The following is a 16401-nucleotide window of genomic DNA, read 5'->3' as shown; positions in this document are numbered from 1 at the left end:
TTTTGTTCTTACTTTGTACTTGATGCTGCCAGAATAGTCTCCAGCTCTCTCTAATGGAAAAAAATAGGTTCATATAAACTAAATAAAAATTCTGTATATTGTGTAAATCACTAACTAGCAGGTAATAGTCAAGCATAGGAGCATGTTTAGTTAGAATCAGAGTACTACTTTTGAACCATGACTGCTACAGAACACACATAAAATTGGAGTGTCTCCATATGCTCAAATCATTCAGCTATTTCTGATTTGACCTTGTCTTCTCCAGCCATCCCTGTAATCAGTGAAGGGGCAAAATTGGCAGCATCACCAATTTGACTCCATACTTAGTAGGCTACAAACAGCTGGGAGTCTAAAGCTTTCAAGTCACAAGTTTAAAACAAAAAAAAAGTATTCAGCACTTAGCAGCATGTTTGTTGATCCAGAAAATAATATGTTCATAATTAGAAATTTTATAGTTCAAAATGTCAGAACTCCTATGAAAGCTCAGCAGTGCAAGTAAAATGTTATCCAGGTGGCAAGTAGACATTAAATTTAAAATTGACTGAACTTCCCTGTAACTTGTTATATTAATGTTGCATGCTGGCAATAATTAGATTGTCTTCTGCAATTATAACTAAAAAAAAGACACTTCATATTCATATGTGTACTCTGATTACCCAAAAATGCCAGAATTTATTTGTGTCTGGACCCTTTCCAAAGTAATAAAGAGGGAATGTAGTCTATAGTGAGCTGTATTCCTTCAACCATTGGTGAAAGGCTTCGGCTGCATAAAAAGCATAATCTGTGTGAAAGCAGTGACATCTTGTTTCTTTTCTTTTTTTTGGCACAAATCTGGACTTTTTAACAGATATGTTCTACAAAAAAAATATATAAATATGAAATTAAGCTATTTATTAGTGGATGATTATGTTTCCATGTATTTAGACAAACTGAGTCATTTTCCAACCCACTATATCCTAACACAGGGGTCTTCTGGAGCCAATCCCAGGGCGCAAGGCAGGAACAAACCCTGAGCAGGGCGCCAGCCCACACACACCAAGCAAAACTCCACCCAGGGAGGACCCAGAAAGCAAACCCAGGTCTCCTTACTGCGAGGCAGCAGTGCTACCACTGCGCCACCCTATTCTGCAGATAGTAAGGCAATATAGACGACATTTCATTTAAAAGGTTTCAATTCTTTGTGGGCCAAATCCACTTGACATTTTAGGGGTATGTTTTGTACAAATGTAACTTTCAATTATTGCATTTCCAAAATTTTCTAAAACATTCTTTCCCCAGCTTGGAATTATTGCAAAATAAACCAGATTTCTTTACAGCATAGTTTAAAGCCAGTTTGCTCATTTTTATCAAAAAGAAGAGACTATTGTTAGGTTTATTGTCATTCTTTTGGAATCATTCACGTAAAGTTTTACAATGATTTCAAAACTCTGCTATAATTTTAAAATTAATAAGTACAAAGGTATCATAACTCCAGTCCTTAAATCACTACACTTGTTTCCAGTTTAGAATTGATTTAAAAACTCTCCTTTTGACCAATTAAACTTTAAATGGGCTTAGCCCCTGCTCCTTACCTCATACAATCTGTTATTCCCAAAGGCTGTACTTTGTGATCTCATATTGAAGACTTTCATAAAATTCCAAATTTGAACAAAATTACATCAAGAAGCAGAACATTTACTAATAGGGCCACAGATTGTGGTATAATTGAGGCATCACTAACTTTAGCACTTCTTAGTGGTGTAGCGTGCCTCTGATAATGCTGTTATATATACGTGAGATGGAAAAGCAATGTTGTGGGTTGGGAGGTTCTGCCCTTCTAGTTTTAGCACAGTTGATAAGTTTTCCCCCGTTAACCTTTTGTGTGGTGGAAGAAGAGGGAGTACCTGTTAGGTATGGGATGAAGGGGGAGTGGGCTCTCAAATATCGGAGGCTCAATGCTTAAATCCATGGGATGGGTTAGAGGGGGGCTTTTGAAGATCAGGATTTAATGCATAAGATCAAGGACCGAAGCCCAAAAAGCCCCCCTTAACAACGCCACTGGGGGGACAGAGAACAAAACAGTATCAGGATTTGCGCCAAGGCTGAACTCTCATTATGTCAGCTTGTTAGATCTGTTGCTAATGCTGTCTTATTGCTTTTAAAAAATTTAACATTTTGTTACCTTTTTAAATGTTTTATATTTTTTTTAATATTAATAACATTTTGATTGAGCTTAATAAACTCTTTCCCATTCTCATTTCTTCTCATCGTCCTATGGTGGACCTTCTTGAAGTGGATCCACTAATACTCCAATCACGCATTGCCAAAACTTTTGTGATATTCTTCTGGAATAATCTTTCTTTGCCTGGGCCCTGATGCATTGCAGAGTAGCCAGTGGCTAGAGGGCTGATTAACCTAGAAAGTTGGAATTCAGCGCTAGAATATTTGACAGTTCAATAATCTTATTAGTATTTAAAAATAAATGCAGATATAACTATAAGTACATATATTTGTGAGTAGCTATTGTATGTTATTTTTTGTTTCAAAATACTATATTTCAGGTTGTGTTGTTGCATAGAATTTTGCATTTTAAATTTAAACATAATGTATTGGTAATTAGTGTATAATACAGTGAAAGTGTGCCTTGTAATAGTACATTCCTGAACTGATAAAAAAGTACATTATTTTCTTACTGGCTGAGGTATTAAAAACTGAAACTATATATGATCAGATACTATACATGTACAATAAATACAGTAAATTTAGCGAGTACAGAAACATGGATGAATCCTGGAATGTCTATGAGTATAATAGACATTGACTTTGAAACACTGGTTGGCTGATACTCTAGACATTCTGTAATATTTTGTAATAGTCTAATCCACAAAATAGAGGAAATTGAAAATATAGTAATTAGTGATCATAAATAATGTTCTAGGTGACTTAGTGGTTTGGCATAGTAAATCAGCAAAAAATGTAAGTATTACATTTCATTTCAGAATAGGAAGCTCTGAAAAAGCCTTAATGAAAAGACATGATAAAAAGGTACTCTTTAAGATGAGAAGGTGGTTGTTGTGAGTGATACAACATTTATTTGCACAGAAAAGTCAGCACAGCTACTTTTTATGGTGAGGTGGGCAAAAATGTTTTAAATGCCAACAAAAAGAATGGTCAGGATATAGCTAAACACATAGAAACAAGAAATTACTGATCAAAACCAAAAGGGGCAATTTAAAGAAATGATGTTGAAGTCAAGCAAGACACAAAACCATAAGCATAATAACTGTGAGACTAAACCCCTCAGGTCAGGATGTTTCTTTTCAAAAAAGTTCATATCTTGAAATGCATGCAGCTTAGCCATACAGAGTAAGCTGCCATAACATCACATGTACATAACCAGGCTGCTACACATGTACATAACCAGAAAAGAAATCATAGTGAATGGTGCTAAATGAATAATAGATAGATAGATAGATAGATAGATAGATAGATAGATAGATAGATAGATAGATAGATAGATAGATAGATAGATAGATAGATAGATAGATAGATAGATAGATAGATAGATAGATAGATAGATAGATAGAATTCTTTATTGCCACTATGCATACACATAACAAATTTTTTTGTTGGTAGGACTCAGCTTCGAGGCAGAATGCTTAAATACACAATACACTATAAATAATAAAATAAGCATAAGTATAAAAGACAGCAGCAATAAAACATCATCAAGTCCAGACTTTTCCTGAGGTAGTACGCCTGCAGAGACCAGTGATCTGTGTGCATGGGTCTGCAGGGAAGGAATATGAGTGTGTGTGTTTGATTATGATGGAAAGTGCGTGTGCATGTCTACAAGGGGTTAGGTTAGGGGTAGGTGTATGTGTGTGTATCAGCAGGGGCAGATGGACTTCACAGCTCTGGGGAAAAAGCTGTCTTTCAGTCTGCTGGTACGTGTTTTTATGTTTCTGTACCGCTTTCCTGAAGGCAATGGTACAAACAGTCCATTTCCCGGATGGGTGAGATCTGCAGCTATACATTTGGCCCTCTTCTGCACCCTTCCAGAATATACAGAGTCCAGGTCTAGGAGAGGACTTCCCACGATCCCCTGTGCTGTTCTCACCACCCGTTCCAAGTCCTTCCTGTCCTGTGCTGTGCAGCTGCCGTACCACACTGTCATATTGTGACAGAGAATGCTTTCTATAGCGGATCTGTAGAAGTTTGTGAGCAGCGGAGAGGAGAATCCAGTAAGTCTCTTCTTCTTGAGGAAGAAGAGTCTTTGTTGGGCCTTCTTTACCAGGTGAGATGTGTTCAAAGACCAGGTCAGATCCAATGTTATGTGGATACCCAAGAACTTGATATTGTCCACACACATTACAGCCTCCTCATGTATGAATATAGGAGCATGTTCTGTTCTTCTGGATCTTCTATAGTCCACAATGACTTCTTTGGTCTTGCTGGTATTTAAGATGAGGTTGTTGGCTGAGCACCATAGTACTAGGTGTTGTATCTCCTCTCTGTAGTGAGTCTCATCATTGTCTGATATGAGACCCACCACGGTCGTATCATCCACAAACTTCACAACCATATTTGTGGCATGGATGGCAGAGCAATCGTGCGTAAATAACGTGAAGAGTGCTGGGCTGAGCACACAACCCGGTGGCGTGCCTGTGTTCAAAACCAGTGTGGCTGATGTACAGTACAATCTCCAATTCTAACCACCTGAGGTCTGTTAGTGAGAAACTCCCTGATCCAGAGACACAACGATGTGGACAGACCCAGATTATGAAGCTTTTGTACCAGCTTGTCCGGGATTATGGTGTTAAATGCTGAACTAAAATTGACAAATAGCATCCTAACATAAGTGTTAGGGCACTGCAGATGAGTCAGGGCTGTGTGAAGTGCTATTGAGATGGCATTCTCTGCAGATCTATTCCTCCTGTAGGCGAACTGATGGTTGTCAAATCCAGAAGGGATGGCATCCTTGATGTACTTTAGGAGGATTCTCTCAAAGCAATTCATTATTACTGGGTGTTGTGTTCAGTTGTAGTTTCTGCCAGAACGCTAGGGGGAGTTCTTATAAAATGTGTTACCTGTTGAAGGGATAGCAAAGGAGTCTAGGAATAAAAAAAAAAGTCTTCTTGATTGGTGATCATTCGTGCCTGTCGTAAAATAAAGAAGTTAACGTTCTGAGTTATCCCTGGTTGGCTAATTATTTTACCCTGCTCTGGACATAACACTGGGGTCAGAGCCACAGGGCGGTAATCATTAAGGCAGGTGACCGCTGATTGTTTAGGCACTGGCACATTAGTGGAGGACTTGAGGCAGACAGGGACCATTGCAAGTTGTAGAGAAAGGTTGAAAATGTCCAGAAAGACTCCTGCCAATTGATAAGCACATATTTTAAGTGTAATAAGATAAAAACGGTAAAAACATCAGAGAAATCATGACAGTGCTTGTGGAGCGATATTGTAGATTGAAATCAACTAACTGTGCTACGTGGCGTTGTCCTGGTATTATTTGAAAAACTTGCAGTAAATTTAAAGTTTGACTAATTCTTTATGAGATTTGACTTGTCTGTGGGGTTGTGACTTCCTGAAGTGGTTAGAGGAGTACGGTTTCAAATGTAACAGAGAAGCAGCACTGGGCTAGTTGTGATGGTGTTGTAATGGTGAGCATACTTGCCTTCCGAGAGGCTGCTCAAGGTTTGATGCCAAGTAATCACATTTAACTTTATCTTTAATTGAGTATTTCCCTCCTGAAGTGACATCGAGGTGAAAATATAGCCTGTATTTTAAGCTGAATTATCCCTGAGTTTTTCTCCAGTTTTCATAAATATATGTGCAGCCTTTTGGTGTAATGTCAGAATGAACATACATTTTGTACCTTCCAATACCAACTCAGCTTTATTTATTTAGACATTAATCTGGATTAGATGCAAAAAGAAATATTTAGTGTATAATTCAAACATTAAATTAAGAAAAATATTAGTAAGGAGAAAGAACTCCATAACACATGTTGGATAATTAGCATCAGCAATAACAGTAAGGTTTAAACTCTGTACTTAACACTATAATGATTTGGTAGTAGTTATGTCACTAGCTATAGTTTAATTGACAGTAGCGTTATTCTTGTGAATACTCTGTATAATTCATTTCATGGCATATGCACACACATTTAGGTATGGAGTTTGAATGAGACAAGTAGTACTTATTTTTACTTGAGCCATACAGCCTGTAGACGACAATAATGTCTACAGCAGCTACACTGAAGATGGGCAAGTAATTACCAAGTAATAAGTGTTTACGTACATGAAAAAAGGGACACATAAGGCTTACAAAACATTTCTTTGCTAAGAAGATTGTGGTATGTCACCTTATATAGTTGTGAATAACACTTTGATAGTCTAAATACAAAATACAGTATTTTGTAATTGAGTTGGAAACGTTGGACTTGGGCTGCACGGTGGTGCAGTGGGCAGTGCTGCTTCCTTGCAGTAAGGAGACATGGGTTCGCTTCAAAACTCTGTGTGGAGTTTGCATGTTCTCCCCGTGTCTGCATGGATTTAATCTGGGTGCTCCGGTTTCCTCACACAGTCCAAAGACATGCAGATTAGGTGCATTGGTGATCCTAAATTGTCCCTAGTGTGTGCTTGGTGTGTGTGTGTGTGTGTGTGTGTGCCCTGCAGTGGGCTGGTACCCTGCCTTGCACCCTGTGTTGCCTGGGATTGGCTCCAGCAGACCCCCATGACCCTGTGTTAGGATATAGCGGGTTTGATACTGACTGACTGACGTTGGACTTTATATCTGCTTTTAATAAAACTATTTCATATCTAATGTGCAAAATCATACAATTTCTGTTTTTATAATTATTTTTGAATGCTATATTGCTTCACTTTGACATTATGCTGTAGAGAGATCAATGTTAAACTAAATTGTGAATGAGACTATAATATAAAGGGGAGCACAGAGGGTATGAAGCGTTCTGGGTTTCTACCACTTCTTCAGAGATTTACAGGTTAGGTTAATTAATAATAATTAGTTACAGTTTGAGTGAGCGTGAGAGTGTGTGAGAAAGGACCCTCTAGTGCACTGCCCTCCATGGCTGGTAACTAAACTGCAACCAGTCATTCTGTGATGGCCTCTGTCAACTATTGATCCTCAATTCAATATTCAGTGAGTTTCAGAATACAATATTGTATTGTATTGTACAATAAAAATAAAAGGGAACAAAAAGGAAATATACTTTTTGTAGTTATTATAGTTGTTAATAAAGCCTTTAGATCCTCCAAGCTGAGCCACACCAAAGAGTTACTTAAATTTACAATTGCAATTCACAAGGAAAAGATAAACCTAAACAAAGTTTACACTCCACCCATGAGCCAAAGAGACATCACGTCCAGTGCATTTCCTCAAAGACACAAACTTCCGGTAAATAATTTCTAAATATATATTCAGCATGAGCTTATTTTTAACTGATACAATTATGAGTTATTCTGCAGTATTCTGTTAATAAGGTTTTGACTTGTTTCTAAAACTTTTAGTATTTTCCCAAGAGTGTTACCAAAAGAAATGGCTCTATAATGCCTGTAATTATAGTTCTAATTTGTATGAAGGGATTAAAAAAATAACCCAATTAAAGAAGAGAAAGGGTATAATTAATTCACTCAGGGCCATGAAAGGCCATTGGATCAATGGCATTTTAAAATAACATTATCAATTTTTAAAATAATTTTAAGTACAATGGCATATAGCAGAGTTGGGACCACAGAATTGTGAGAGGGTGTGTAATTTTCTTAATTCAAATAGTAGACTTCTGTCTCTCTAAGTACTGTAATACTTCTAGCAGTAAGCTGGGGGCATGTCATCCACGTTAACAGCTTAGCCCAGTTGGCAACATTATTGACAGCAAGCAAAAGTAGGACTATGTAAAAACATAAGCAGTGCTAAAACATGTCACATTTGATTTTACTGTGCATTATAATAAAACACTCACTGTTCGTAGCTCATTATTTCAGATATCACTTAGTTCAGAGGTGACACTCACCTCACTCGTCTGGTGTTATCAGTCACTTACAGTAGGTACAAGATGTCTCAATCCTTGGGTCCATTGCAATACTATTCACAGATAACTGCCAGTAGTTCAGCTTGCTTTTAATCTCATTTTGCCTGCTTGTTTGACTTTGTTTGTATTCTTTATGGACTGCCACTGTCCCTGCTTGCAAAGCAATGTATTGTGATTTCCAGTAACACCAGTGTTCATGGTACCAAATTCATATTTACAGACATGTTATTTGTAAGAACTATTAGTAAATAATCATACATTTATACAGTATTTAGGATCAGGCTAAGCACCCTTTTATAAATGAGTCTTCCTGGTTTGTATCTCAGCTCAGGCACTGCCTAGGTGGAATTTAAATATTTAGCCTGTAAGTTTTTTATTCCAGTTTGCTTATTAAACCCAAGCACACGTGTTTTAGTTAAACTGGAAACTCTAACTTGACCCCAGGTAAGTAAATGTGCCCTACAATGAGGTGATAGCCCTTCCAGGATTAGTTTGACCCTGATGCCTTTACATTGACTTATTTGGCTGATGCTTTTATCTAAGGTGACATACAACATTTGAAATACAATTGGTTACATTTCTTTTGTTTTTCCAGTTGGAGCACAGGCAGGTGAAGTGACTTATTCATGGTCACACAATGTCAGTGGCAGGATATGAACCCAAAACCTCAGTGATTGAAGACCAAAGGCTTAATCACTGCACCATACTGCCTGCATTTTGATTTGCACTGCCAAAATAGGCGCAGTTCCTCAGGCCTGGATAAGATTGGTACAGTAGGTGTGAGCTTTTAATGTAAACTACAAGGCAACTGAAGATGAGTTATCATTTGTCTCAATTGATAAACTTCATTGAAGTGACCGGATTGACAAGAATGTACATTAATAAATGTGAGTATGTTACTACAGGTTAACTGGCAACTCTGAACTGGAGTGCGATGAGTTATGTCCACAAGTAGGCTCTGAAATGGACTGATGCCCCTTCCAAGCTTGGGTACTTGTCATTATTGTGACCTTATAATTGGATTAAATTGATCTGAAAAGACAAAAGGATTGTCTTGTCATAAAAAAGGGAGTGCAGAATACAACATTTAATATACAGTAGCTATGAAGAAATACAAGGATAGGGGATTTAAAACCATTGCTTTCAAAGGGAAATAATCACAGACGTGGGAAAGTGTTGGATGGAAACAGCAATGGAGAAGAATGGAAAAATAAAAAGTAACAATTGCAATATCTGCCAGTGATTTTTTTTATTATTCAATAAATAGATGTTGGTTAAATTTGAATACACACTAAGAGACAGAATTCAACAAGTTAAACCGAGCCAGGTTTTCAATAAGAAACATCGACAAAATATTAACATTTAAGTTCCAGTGAAAATCCACCACCAATGCTGTCATCCTGTGAAACAATACTGGAACCCTCATGTAAATAATCTCTGTGGAAGGATAAGTAATCAAACAGTGATCAGCAGTCATTATAGAAATTAGGAATACAGAGGGTGGACCAACCCTCTACATGTATAATATGGCATACTAACTCAAGTTGTCATTCAAAACAGCCACTGATTAATTACAATTCAATTTAACAGCATGTGTTTGGCTGCTGGAGTTTACATGTGTAAAGGGACATTCAAAAAGAGAACTGCCAATTAATCAATACAGGGTTCAAGGAGTGTGAAGTAGCTATGCTGTCCATTAAGTGACTGAACAATGAATTATTCTTTCATTCTCCACCACTGGTCATAGGTGGCCAAGGGCTAGCAACGGTACAAGACAGGAACCAGTCCAGTACAGTATACCAGTACATTATGGCACTTACTCACTCTTAACAGGCTCGATTTATAGTTGTCGGATTAACCTAACACTCGCCGCTTTGATATGTGAGAGTCAAACCAGCAGTGGACTGAGCACTTTCCAAGGCTGTTTTCTGCCTTGCATCCATTGCTGCTGGGGCTGCCTCTAGCCTGTAACCTTTCATTGGATTAAAGATTTTTAAAGATGTCATGTTATATGGTAAACTCAGAACAATTACAATTCAAAATATAGCAAGGGGGTATATGAAGAGAGCTGGCACATGTCCGTGCCTTAACATATACAGAGTTATGATCCATAATGATTGATTTCTAGACTGTAGTGATGTGATTTCAGGACTGAAGAAAGTGTCCGCTAGTTCTGTTTCATTGTACAATGTAAATTAAAGACTGAGGTGTTGTAGAGGCTGAGCAGGTCACTGTAAATCAATATTATCAAGATGGGAAATCTACTTTTTATAATGAGTAGACCTGCAGACATTCAAAGCCCAATATCTCGCCACAGTCCTTAGCAATTTTCCATTTACTTTCAGGACAGCTTACTTAGGACTAGATATGAAGGAATGCCAAAGTGATAAGTGTTGAGTGGTTTACCTTTCATCTTGGAGTATTGTGCGCTGTGCACTTTGACTAAAATAGATGGATCTTGAATGTTACTTTCAGGGTCTGCCTGCCACTACATAGGGAACAAAAGCTAAAACAAAAAAACCTGCAAGTGCGTAAATAAGGGTATACTGTAAAACCTAGGATGATCAATTTGGGGCAAATGCAAACTACTAAACATTATTTTAAATGCTTTACTTATTAATAATAATCAATTAAGATTTTTTATTGTTCTTATGAGAGCTAATAAGTGTACAAATGTTAAAAAAGCAAAGGCAGAAGCGTTGTAGCCTTATACATCAGAGTACAAGTATGTTTATCTTCATAACACATGTAACTTCTTTGTGTAGCAAGGACTGTTTGCTGTAAGCAGTCGAAATGGTCTCTGCATGACCTCCACCCAAAATGCCAGCTGTATCTACCTGCTAAACACCTGCAACACTTTGGCAATGAAACATACACAGATCTGCTTGATGGAAGGCTCCTAATGGTCCTTTGTTGAAACATGCTGAGTGAAAAATGAGCTCTGTTTATACTAAACAAGGAAGTACACTGTGGGGTCTTAAGGTGTAAGTGTCAAAAAAAAAATATATATATATATATTTACAATGACGATGAAAAAAAGAAAGTGCTCCCTCTTTTATTTCTGGAATCTTATGTTTAAGGGCAATCTTTACACTTTACCAAGTCCTAAAATTAGATAATCCTAACCTTAGGTGATAAATAGTACAAGAAAGCTTTTCCTTTCCCATTATTTCCTAAACACAAGGTAAGCCAACATGCAAAAGTCACATGTAAAAAATAAAGTTAACCCTATTAGTTAGTAACTGATAGAATGACATTTGTTAGCTACAACAACACTGAAAGTTGCTCACAGTGCTTTAGCATTAATAATAACACGTTTACAAAAAGAAAGTAAAAACAGTTATTTATAACAGCAGAGAATCTTAATGTCCAGCTTAATTAAGACAGGAGGGCTTGGGGGCAGGGAAATAAAAACTCCAGTTGACCAAATTTTTTTTTTTTATGTTCAGTAAAATAATGGCAAAACAAAATCTGTTGTGTCTTGTTGATCACCTGGGGTTAAATGTGTTTAATCTTAAGACTATGTGAGGAGGAAATCTTTGTTAGTCATGTCCTGATATGTAAAATCATGGAATTAAAAAAGGGTATGTTTACTGTTCAGAGTAACTGTATTGTGCACACTCTAGGTGATGTTCTCATAGTGACCCAAGGAGGTGAAAAATACACAAACAATGGTGTTTTAACCAAATAAGTAATGTATATGCTCACATTGCCCCAGTTTAGAATTATCAGTCAACCTGACAGGCATGTAGTTGGGAGAACACCACATGCAGATACGGGGAGAACTTCACACAGACAATGACTGTGTGCAAAATTCAAACCCAGGATGATGGAGATCCCAAGGGGAATTTTGCCTTTTAACAGAAACTTAACAAGTATATCAAAAAACAACAACAATTCTCCAAGAAATACAAAAAATAAACTAAAAAACTTGCGATTTTACTAATACTAAGAGAGCAGTTATAGTGAGGCATTGAAAAGGCATATTGCCATTGGTATAAAGCAGCCCCAGTAACGTTTATGAGTGTGTCAAAGAAAGGGTTTACAGCATTGTTCATAATGGCACTCAGCTCTGTTTTAATACTCCCCTCTGCCGTTACCTCCAGTAGGTCGAGACTGTGTCCCATAACTGAGCCTTAATTACAGCAAAACCACAAACGAAGAAAATCACACTGGCCATCACAGAGCTGTAGAACATGTAGAGGATGTCACTATAAACATTAAAGGAACACAGTCTCCTAAAAAAAAAAAGAGTCTGCTTTGCCCTTTCTTGTATAGTTCCTCTGTGTTGCTAGACCAGTCCTGCTTGCCAGTGCTGTGAACCCCCAAGTACCACCTCCACATCCACTCCCTGAAGAATGCCCCGGAGTAAAAGCCATTTGCTGTGGTGAAAGTCAATAACCAGTTTCTTTCTTTTTTTGCTGATTTTAGTTGCAGACAATGCATCACCTGACTCCTATCTATATCTGTCTATATACAGTATTTGTATATGCATATACAGTATACAGACATATTATACAAAGTATATAAAAACTTGTGGACTAGACCATTTTGTGATCAAATTACACAATTAGTGTTTTTTTCTCAATAAAATTCCAAATAGCTGTACATAACAGATAAACTATAACTGCATTTATTTATTTATGGTTATTATTTGTTATAGGATGTGTGCTTTTTATATTATTTGTTTGTCGTTGTTTGATGTACTTGCAGTGTTTACAGATGTAGCTTTTACAATGGTACAGTGACGATAAAGGCTTCCTATTCTATCCTTTCCTATCAGGATAGGCTCCAGCCCGTTTATCCCTGAAGCAGCTCATGTAACAGTATGGACAAGTATATGATTGATTATAGAGATCTTGATTGTGGAAGAAGAGATTCCCAATGTTACCTATGAAAGTCACCCACCACGGAAGCTACAAAATAAATCAATGCCTTATTGATCACAACAGTGTCTGTATATCTCAGTAAATGCAAGTACCAGTGAAAAGCTGAAAATATGCTGGGTTTGGTTCATAATTTTAACAAAATAACCATACATCACTCAATTTATCCTTTTACCTAAACCATTGATTGAATTGCAATGTGGTTGACAGTTGGAACAAAACTTGATCAGTTTAAAGCTGGATATCTGCCTGATGTGCATCTCTTTGGAGATTAGAAGTAAGCCCATTAAGAACATGGAAACTCTACAAAGACAGCAGGCTGGGAGGAAACATCAGATCCCTGTTAGCTGTGAGTCAGCAGTGTTAACCACTGCAAGTGTCTGAGCGTAAGATGGCATCAGACTGACAAACTAATCAGATGTTAGAGCTGGAAAGCATCTTACAGGGTTGCGTTCATTCAGTAGTGTTGATCAGTCTAATTACAAATGAATAAAATTAACAAGGGGTTACCAAAAAAATTATAAGCAAACAGAAAAACTAATCATTAAACATTCATAAATTATTTTGATATTTTTAACAGAATTCATCTCTTCTAATTTTGCATTTGTAACTTTTGAGATAAATCAAGAGGAAGTTGGCCTACATCTGGTATGTGTGTAAGGGATTTAAGAAGACAAGACACACCACAAAACAATGTTAGCATCTAAGCCTGGACCTTGACAGTGACAGCATTTGCAGATTGTCATTCAAGTCAAGCACCTTTCTTTATATGAAAAAATATCAACATAATAATTTGTTTGCACAGGGCAGATTAGGAATTATTTAGAGAAGGAAAAAGTAATATTAACTTAACATGCAATTTGAGGTTTGTAAATTAAACATAAAACTACTGAGAAATAAACAGTTGAGTAATTAACATGAGGGATTTTTTAAGTTACATGTGTTAGAAATTGTGTTTTTTCATTAACATTTATGAAAATCTAACTTAATATTTTATATTATCAATTCAGATTAATAAAAATGGGTTATTTTGGGAGGCTCTACTTGCATTTTGTTGAATCTTATGACCAGTGCTTTGTTGTTGCTAAAAATTAACCACTGAAGTGAAATTCCGTTTATCCATCTAATTTCCTAACTTGCTTAAATCAAATCCAGGGTCATGGGAGTAAGAGAATCTCCTAGCATCACCGGGTTCAAGTGAGCAACCGACTTGAGATGGGGACCTGAGGCAAACCTACATTGACACAGAGAGAACATCTGATCTCCCCACCGATAGTAACCAGGGTTGGATTTGCAGCTCTGGTGCTGACAAATTACCGCTAAACCACCATTAAGTGAAACTCCACATCAATACTAACAACTTAACAGGGCAGTGCCTAATGTGTTGGACATATTGTGAGATGGGACAGTGCTCATTCTTTTCCTACTCCACGTTAATCCCCTGCACTGTAGTTTTTGCTGATGGATGCTTCATCTCCGACAGATATCCCCAGGTCAACCTAACATTTCCAGTTTATTCGTAATGAGTTAAATAAAAAAATCTGTAAATGTAGCTGCTCTTGCTCATACTGTTTTTCAGTTAGGATGTGAGGCTATGCGGCTCATTGTTCTCCCACTGTGCATTGCTCTCCTTTAAGGTAATTTTGACTGCCCAATAGTCTATTCCCACCTGATGATTATTGATCAACTAGTATATGATAGCATAATATTAATAAGTAAATAAAAAAACTTGAAAATGTACTTATACTATCTCTTTTCATTCGTGAGTTATATATGACAGACCGGAGATCTCTGGCTCACTACCTGCCTGCAAGTTTTCGCTCCCGTCAGATTCTAAATAAAAGCCCAATCTTTGCTGCCACCTTATTATGTTAATTGTTAGTGATCTCACTCTGCCATGCCCCCCACCCACTCCCATTTGTAATATTTTAGGTTTTGCTTAGCTGACAACATCATCACAATATTTAGTGGGCTCTTATTTCTTTCTGAATATTTTATAGAAACAGAAACTTGGTAACACAGACAAACAAAAGCAAATCTGAACAAATTAGATTTTGGTGGCTTTGATATTTGGAAATTGTTGGCAGGAGGAAAAGGACAAAAATTACTAAATGCAGCAGGCTATTACTAAAGGAAGGAGTTCAGGATAATCAGACTTAACAACCAAGTGAAGTAAAGTTATCAGTAGCAGTAATTGCCTTCTAAGGAAAACCAAATAGTCTAAAAGGAAAACTCGTCACCTCTGTGCCCCTCTAGGAGAGCTGTATGAGAGCACTGTTATAGGCAAACAGAAAAAGTAAGTGTCAATTTAAAACATGCTAAATGCTGCATAGAACTGAGTTTATTTATTTGTTTGTTTATGTATTTTTACCATAGACTGAGCCCAGCAGTAAAGACTGTACAAGTGGAGTACATCCAATACATTTTTTGGCCTCTGACTTAGGATACTATTAGAATGAATGGTCTCCTCTAAATACTCTGATTAGAGAAAGGAAACATGTCAAATAGGTATTTATCTAGTCTGTAGCAGTCAATTCTTCAAAAAGAAATGCATATGAACTATGGGGTGCTACCTCTATAGCAAGAAACATCAAACGTAAAGTGATATCTGACCATCCATAACTTAATCCTTTTAAATGATTACAGGGTCAGAGAGAGCAAAATAGCCTTCTCTATCGGTAAACCAAGTTTGAATTGCCTGATCAAGAAAGAACAACCAAAAAAGTGTAATCATTTAAATAATGAAAAGGTCACAACCATACTCACTTTCTGTAGCAGACTGATGCAGTGCAAGACACCAGATGATGAAAAAGAGTGTTGGCAAACTCCTTGGCCCGATCATCAGTCCTTAAAATGTTAGTCAAAGAAGTGAAATGCTGATTTAGAAAAGTAATAAAAATGAAAATCTCTCGACTAAGTGGCAAAAAAATTCCTTTCTCCACTTCTTGCCTTGAATCCAAAATATCAGTTTTTTAGTGCATAATCAGGAGTCTTTAGAGCAGTGCAACAATTGCAGTGTACTTTGTAAATCAGGACAGATCTGTGGTGAATAATAATCATTGGAAAACCATCGCATCTGCTATGTCTACATTATTCTTTAGTCTTCTGTACATTCTTTAAGAGCCCTAATGAAAAAAGTGCAAATGAAAAAGCAAATAGGAGATGTTATTTGAGATGGGGAAGTGCTGAGCGTTCATCAGCCATGTCACCCAGAGACAGTGAATGATATTCCTATTGGTTATGTGTCCCACCACAAAGGTCTGATGATAGGGGTGTCAGGGGTTGGGCTAATTGTGTTGTGCACTGTTTACTCAATAATATTTACTGTCAAACCTGACTGGTAGTCCGTTATTGTGTAAACTCTGTCACCTGAATCTGATATGAAATCTGGAGGAAGTATCTCTCCTCGCCCCCCTTCTTCTTGCATGAAATTTGCATTTGGAGAGCAAACAAAAAAAAATGATAACAGACATCA

General features: G+C 37.1%; 1 protein-coding gene across 2 annotated transcripts in view; it reads right to left on the bottom strand.

The window, feature by feature from the left end:
• The window catches only part of LOC114646031 (insulin receptor-related protein-like), a 110358-nt gene extending 94204 nt beyond the window's left edge, over positions 1–16154 (bottom strand). The window contains exon 1 of one of the 2 annotated variants that reach the window (XM_028794005.2): positions 15693–16154. In XM_028794005.2, coding sequence (XP_028649838.1) covers positions 15693–15768 — 76 coding nt within the window. In that variant the 5' untranslated portion in view covers positions 15769–16154. The remainder of the gene's footprint in view (positions 1–15692) is intronic. The other variant, XM_028794004.2, reaches the window with a different exon arrangement.
• Between the last annotated feature and the right edge of the window lie 247 nt (positions 16155–16401).

The sequence above is a fragment of the Erpetoichthys calabaricus genome, chromosome 2 (genome assembly GCF_900747795.2).
Source record: "Erpetoichthys calabaricus chromosome 2, fErpCal1.3, whole genome shotgun sequence".
Lineage (NCBI taxonomy): Eukaryota > Metazoa > Chordata > Cladistia > Polypteriformes > Polypteridae > Erpetoichthys > Erpetoichthys calabaricus.
Note: the sequence above shows the minus strand (reverse complement) of the source record. Positions and strands in the feature narration are given on the sequence as shown.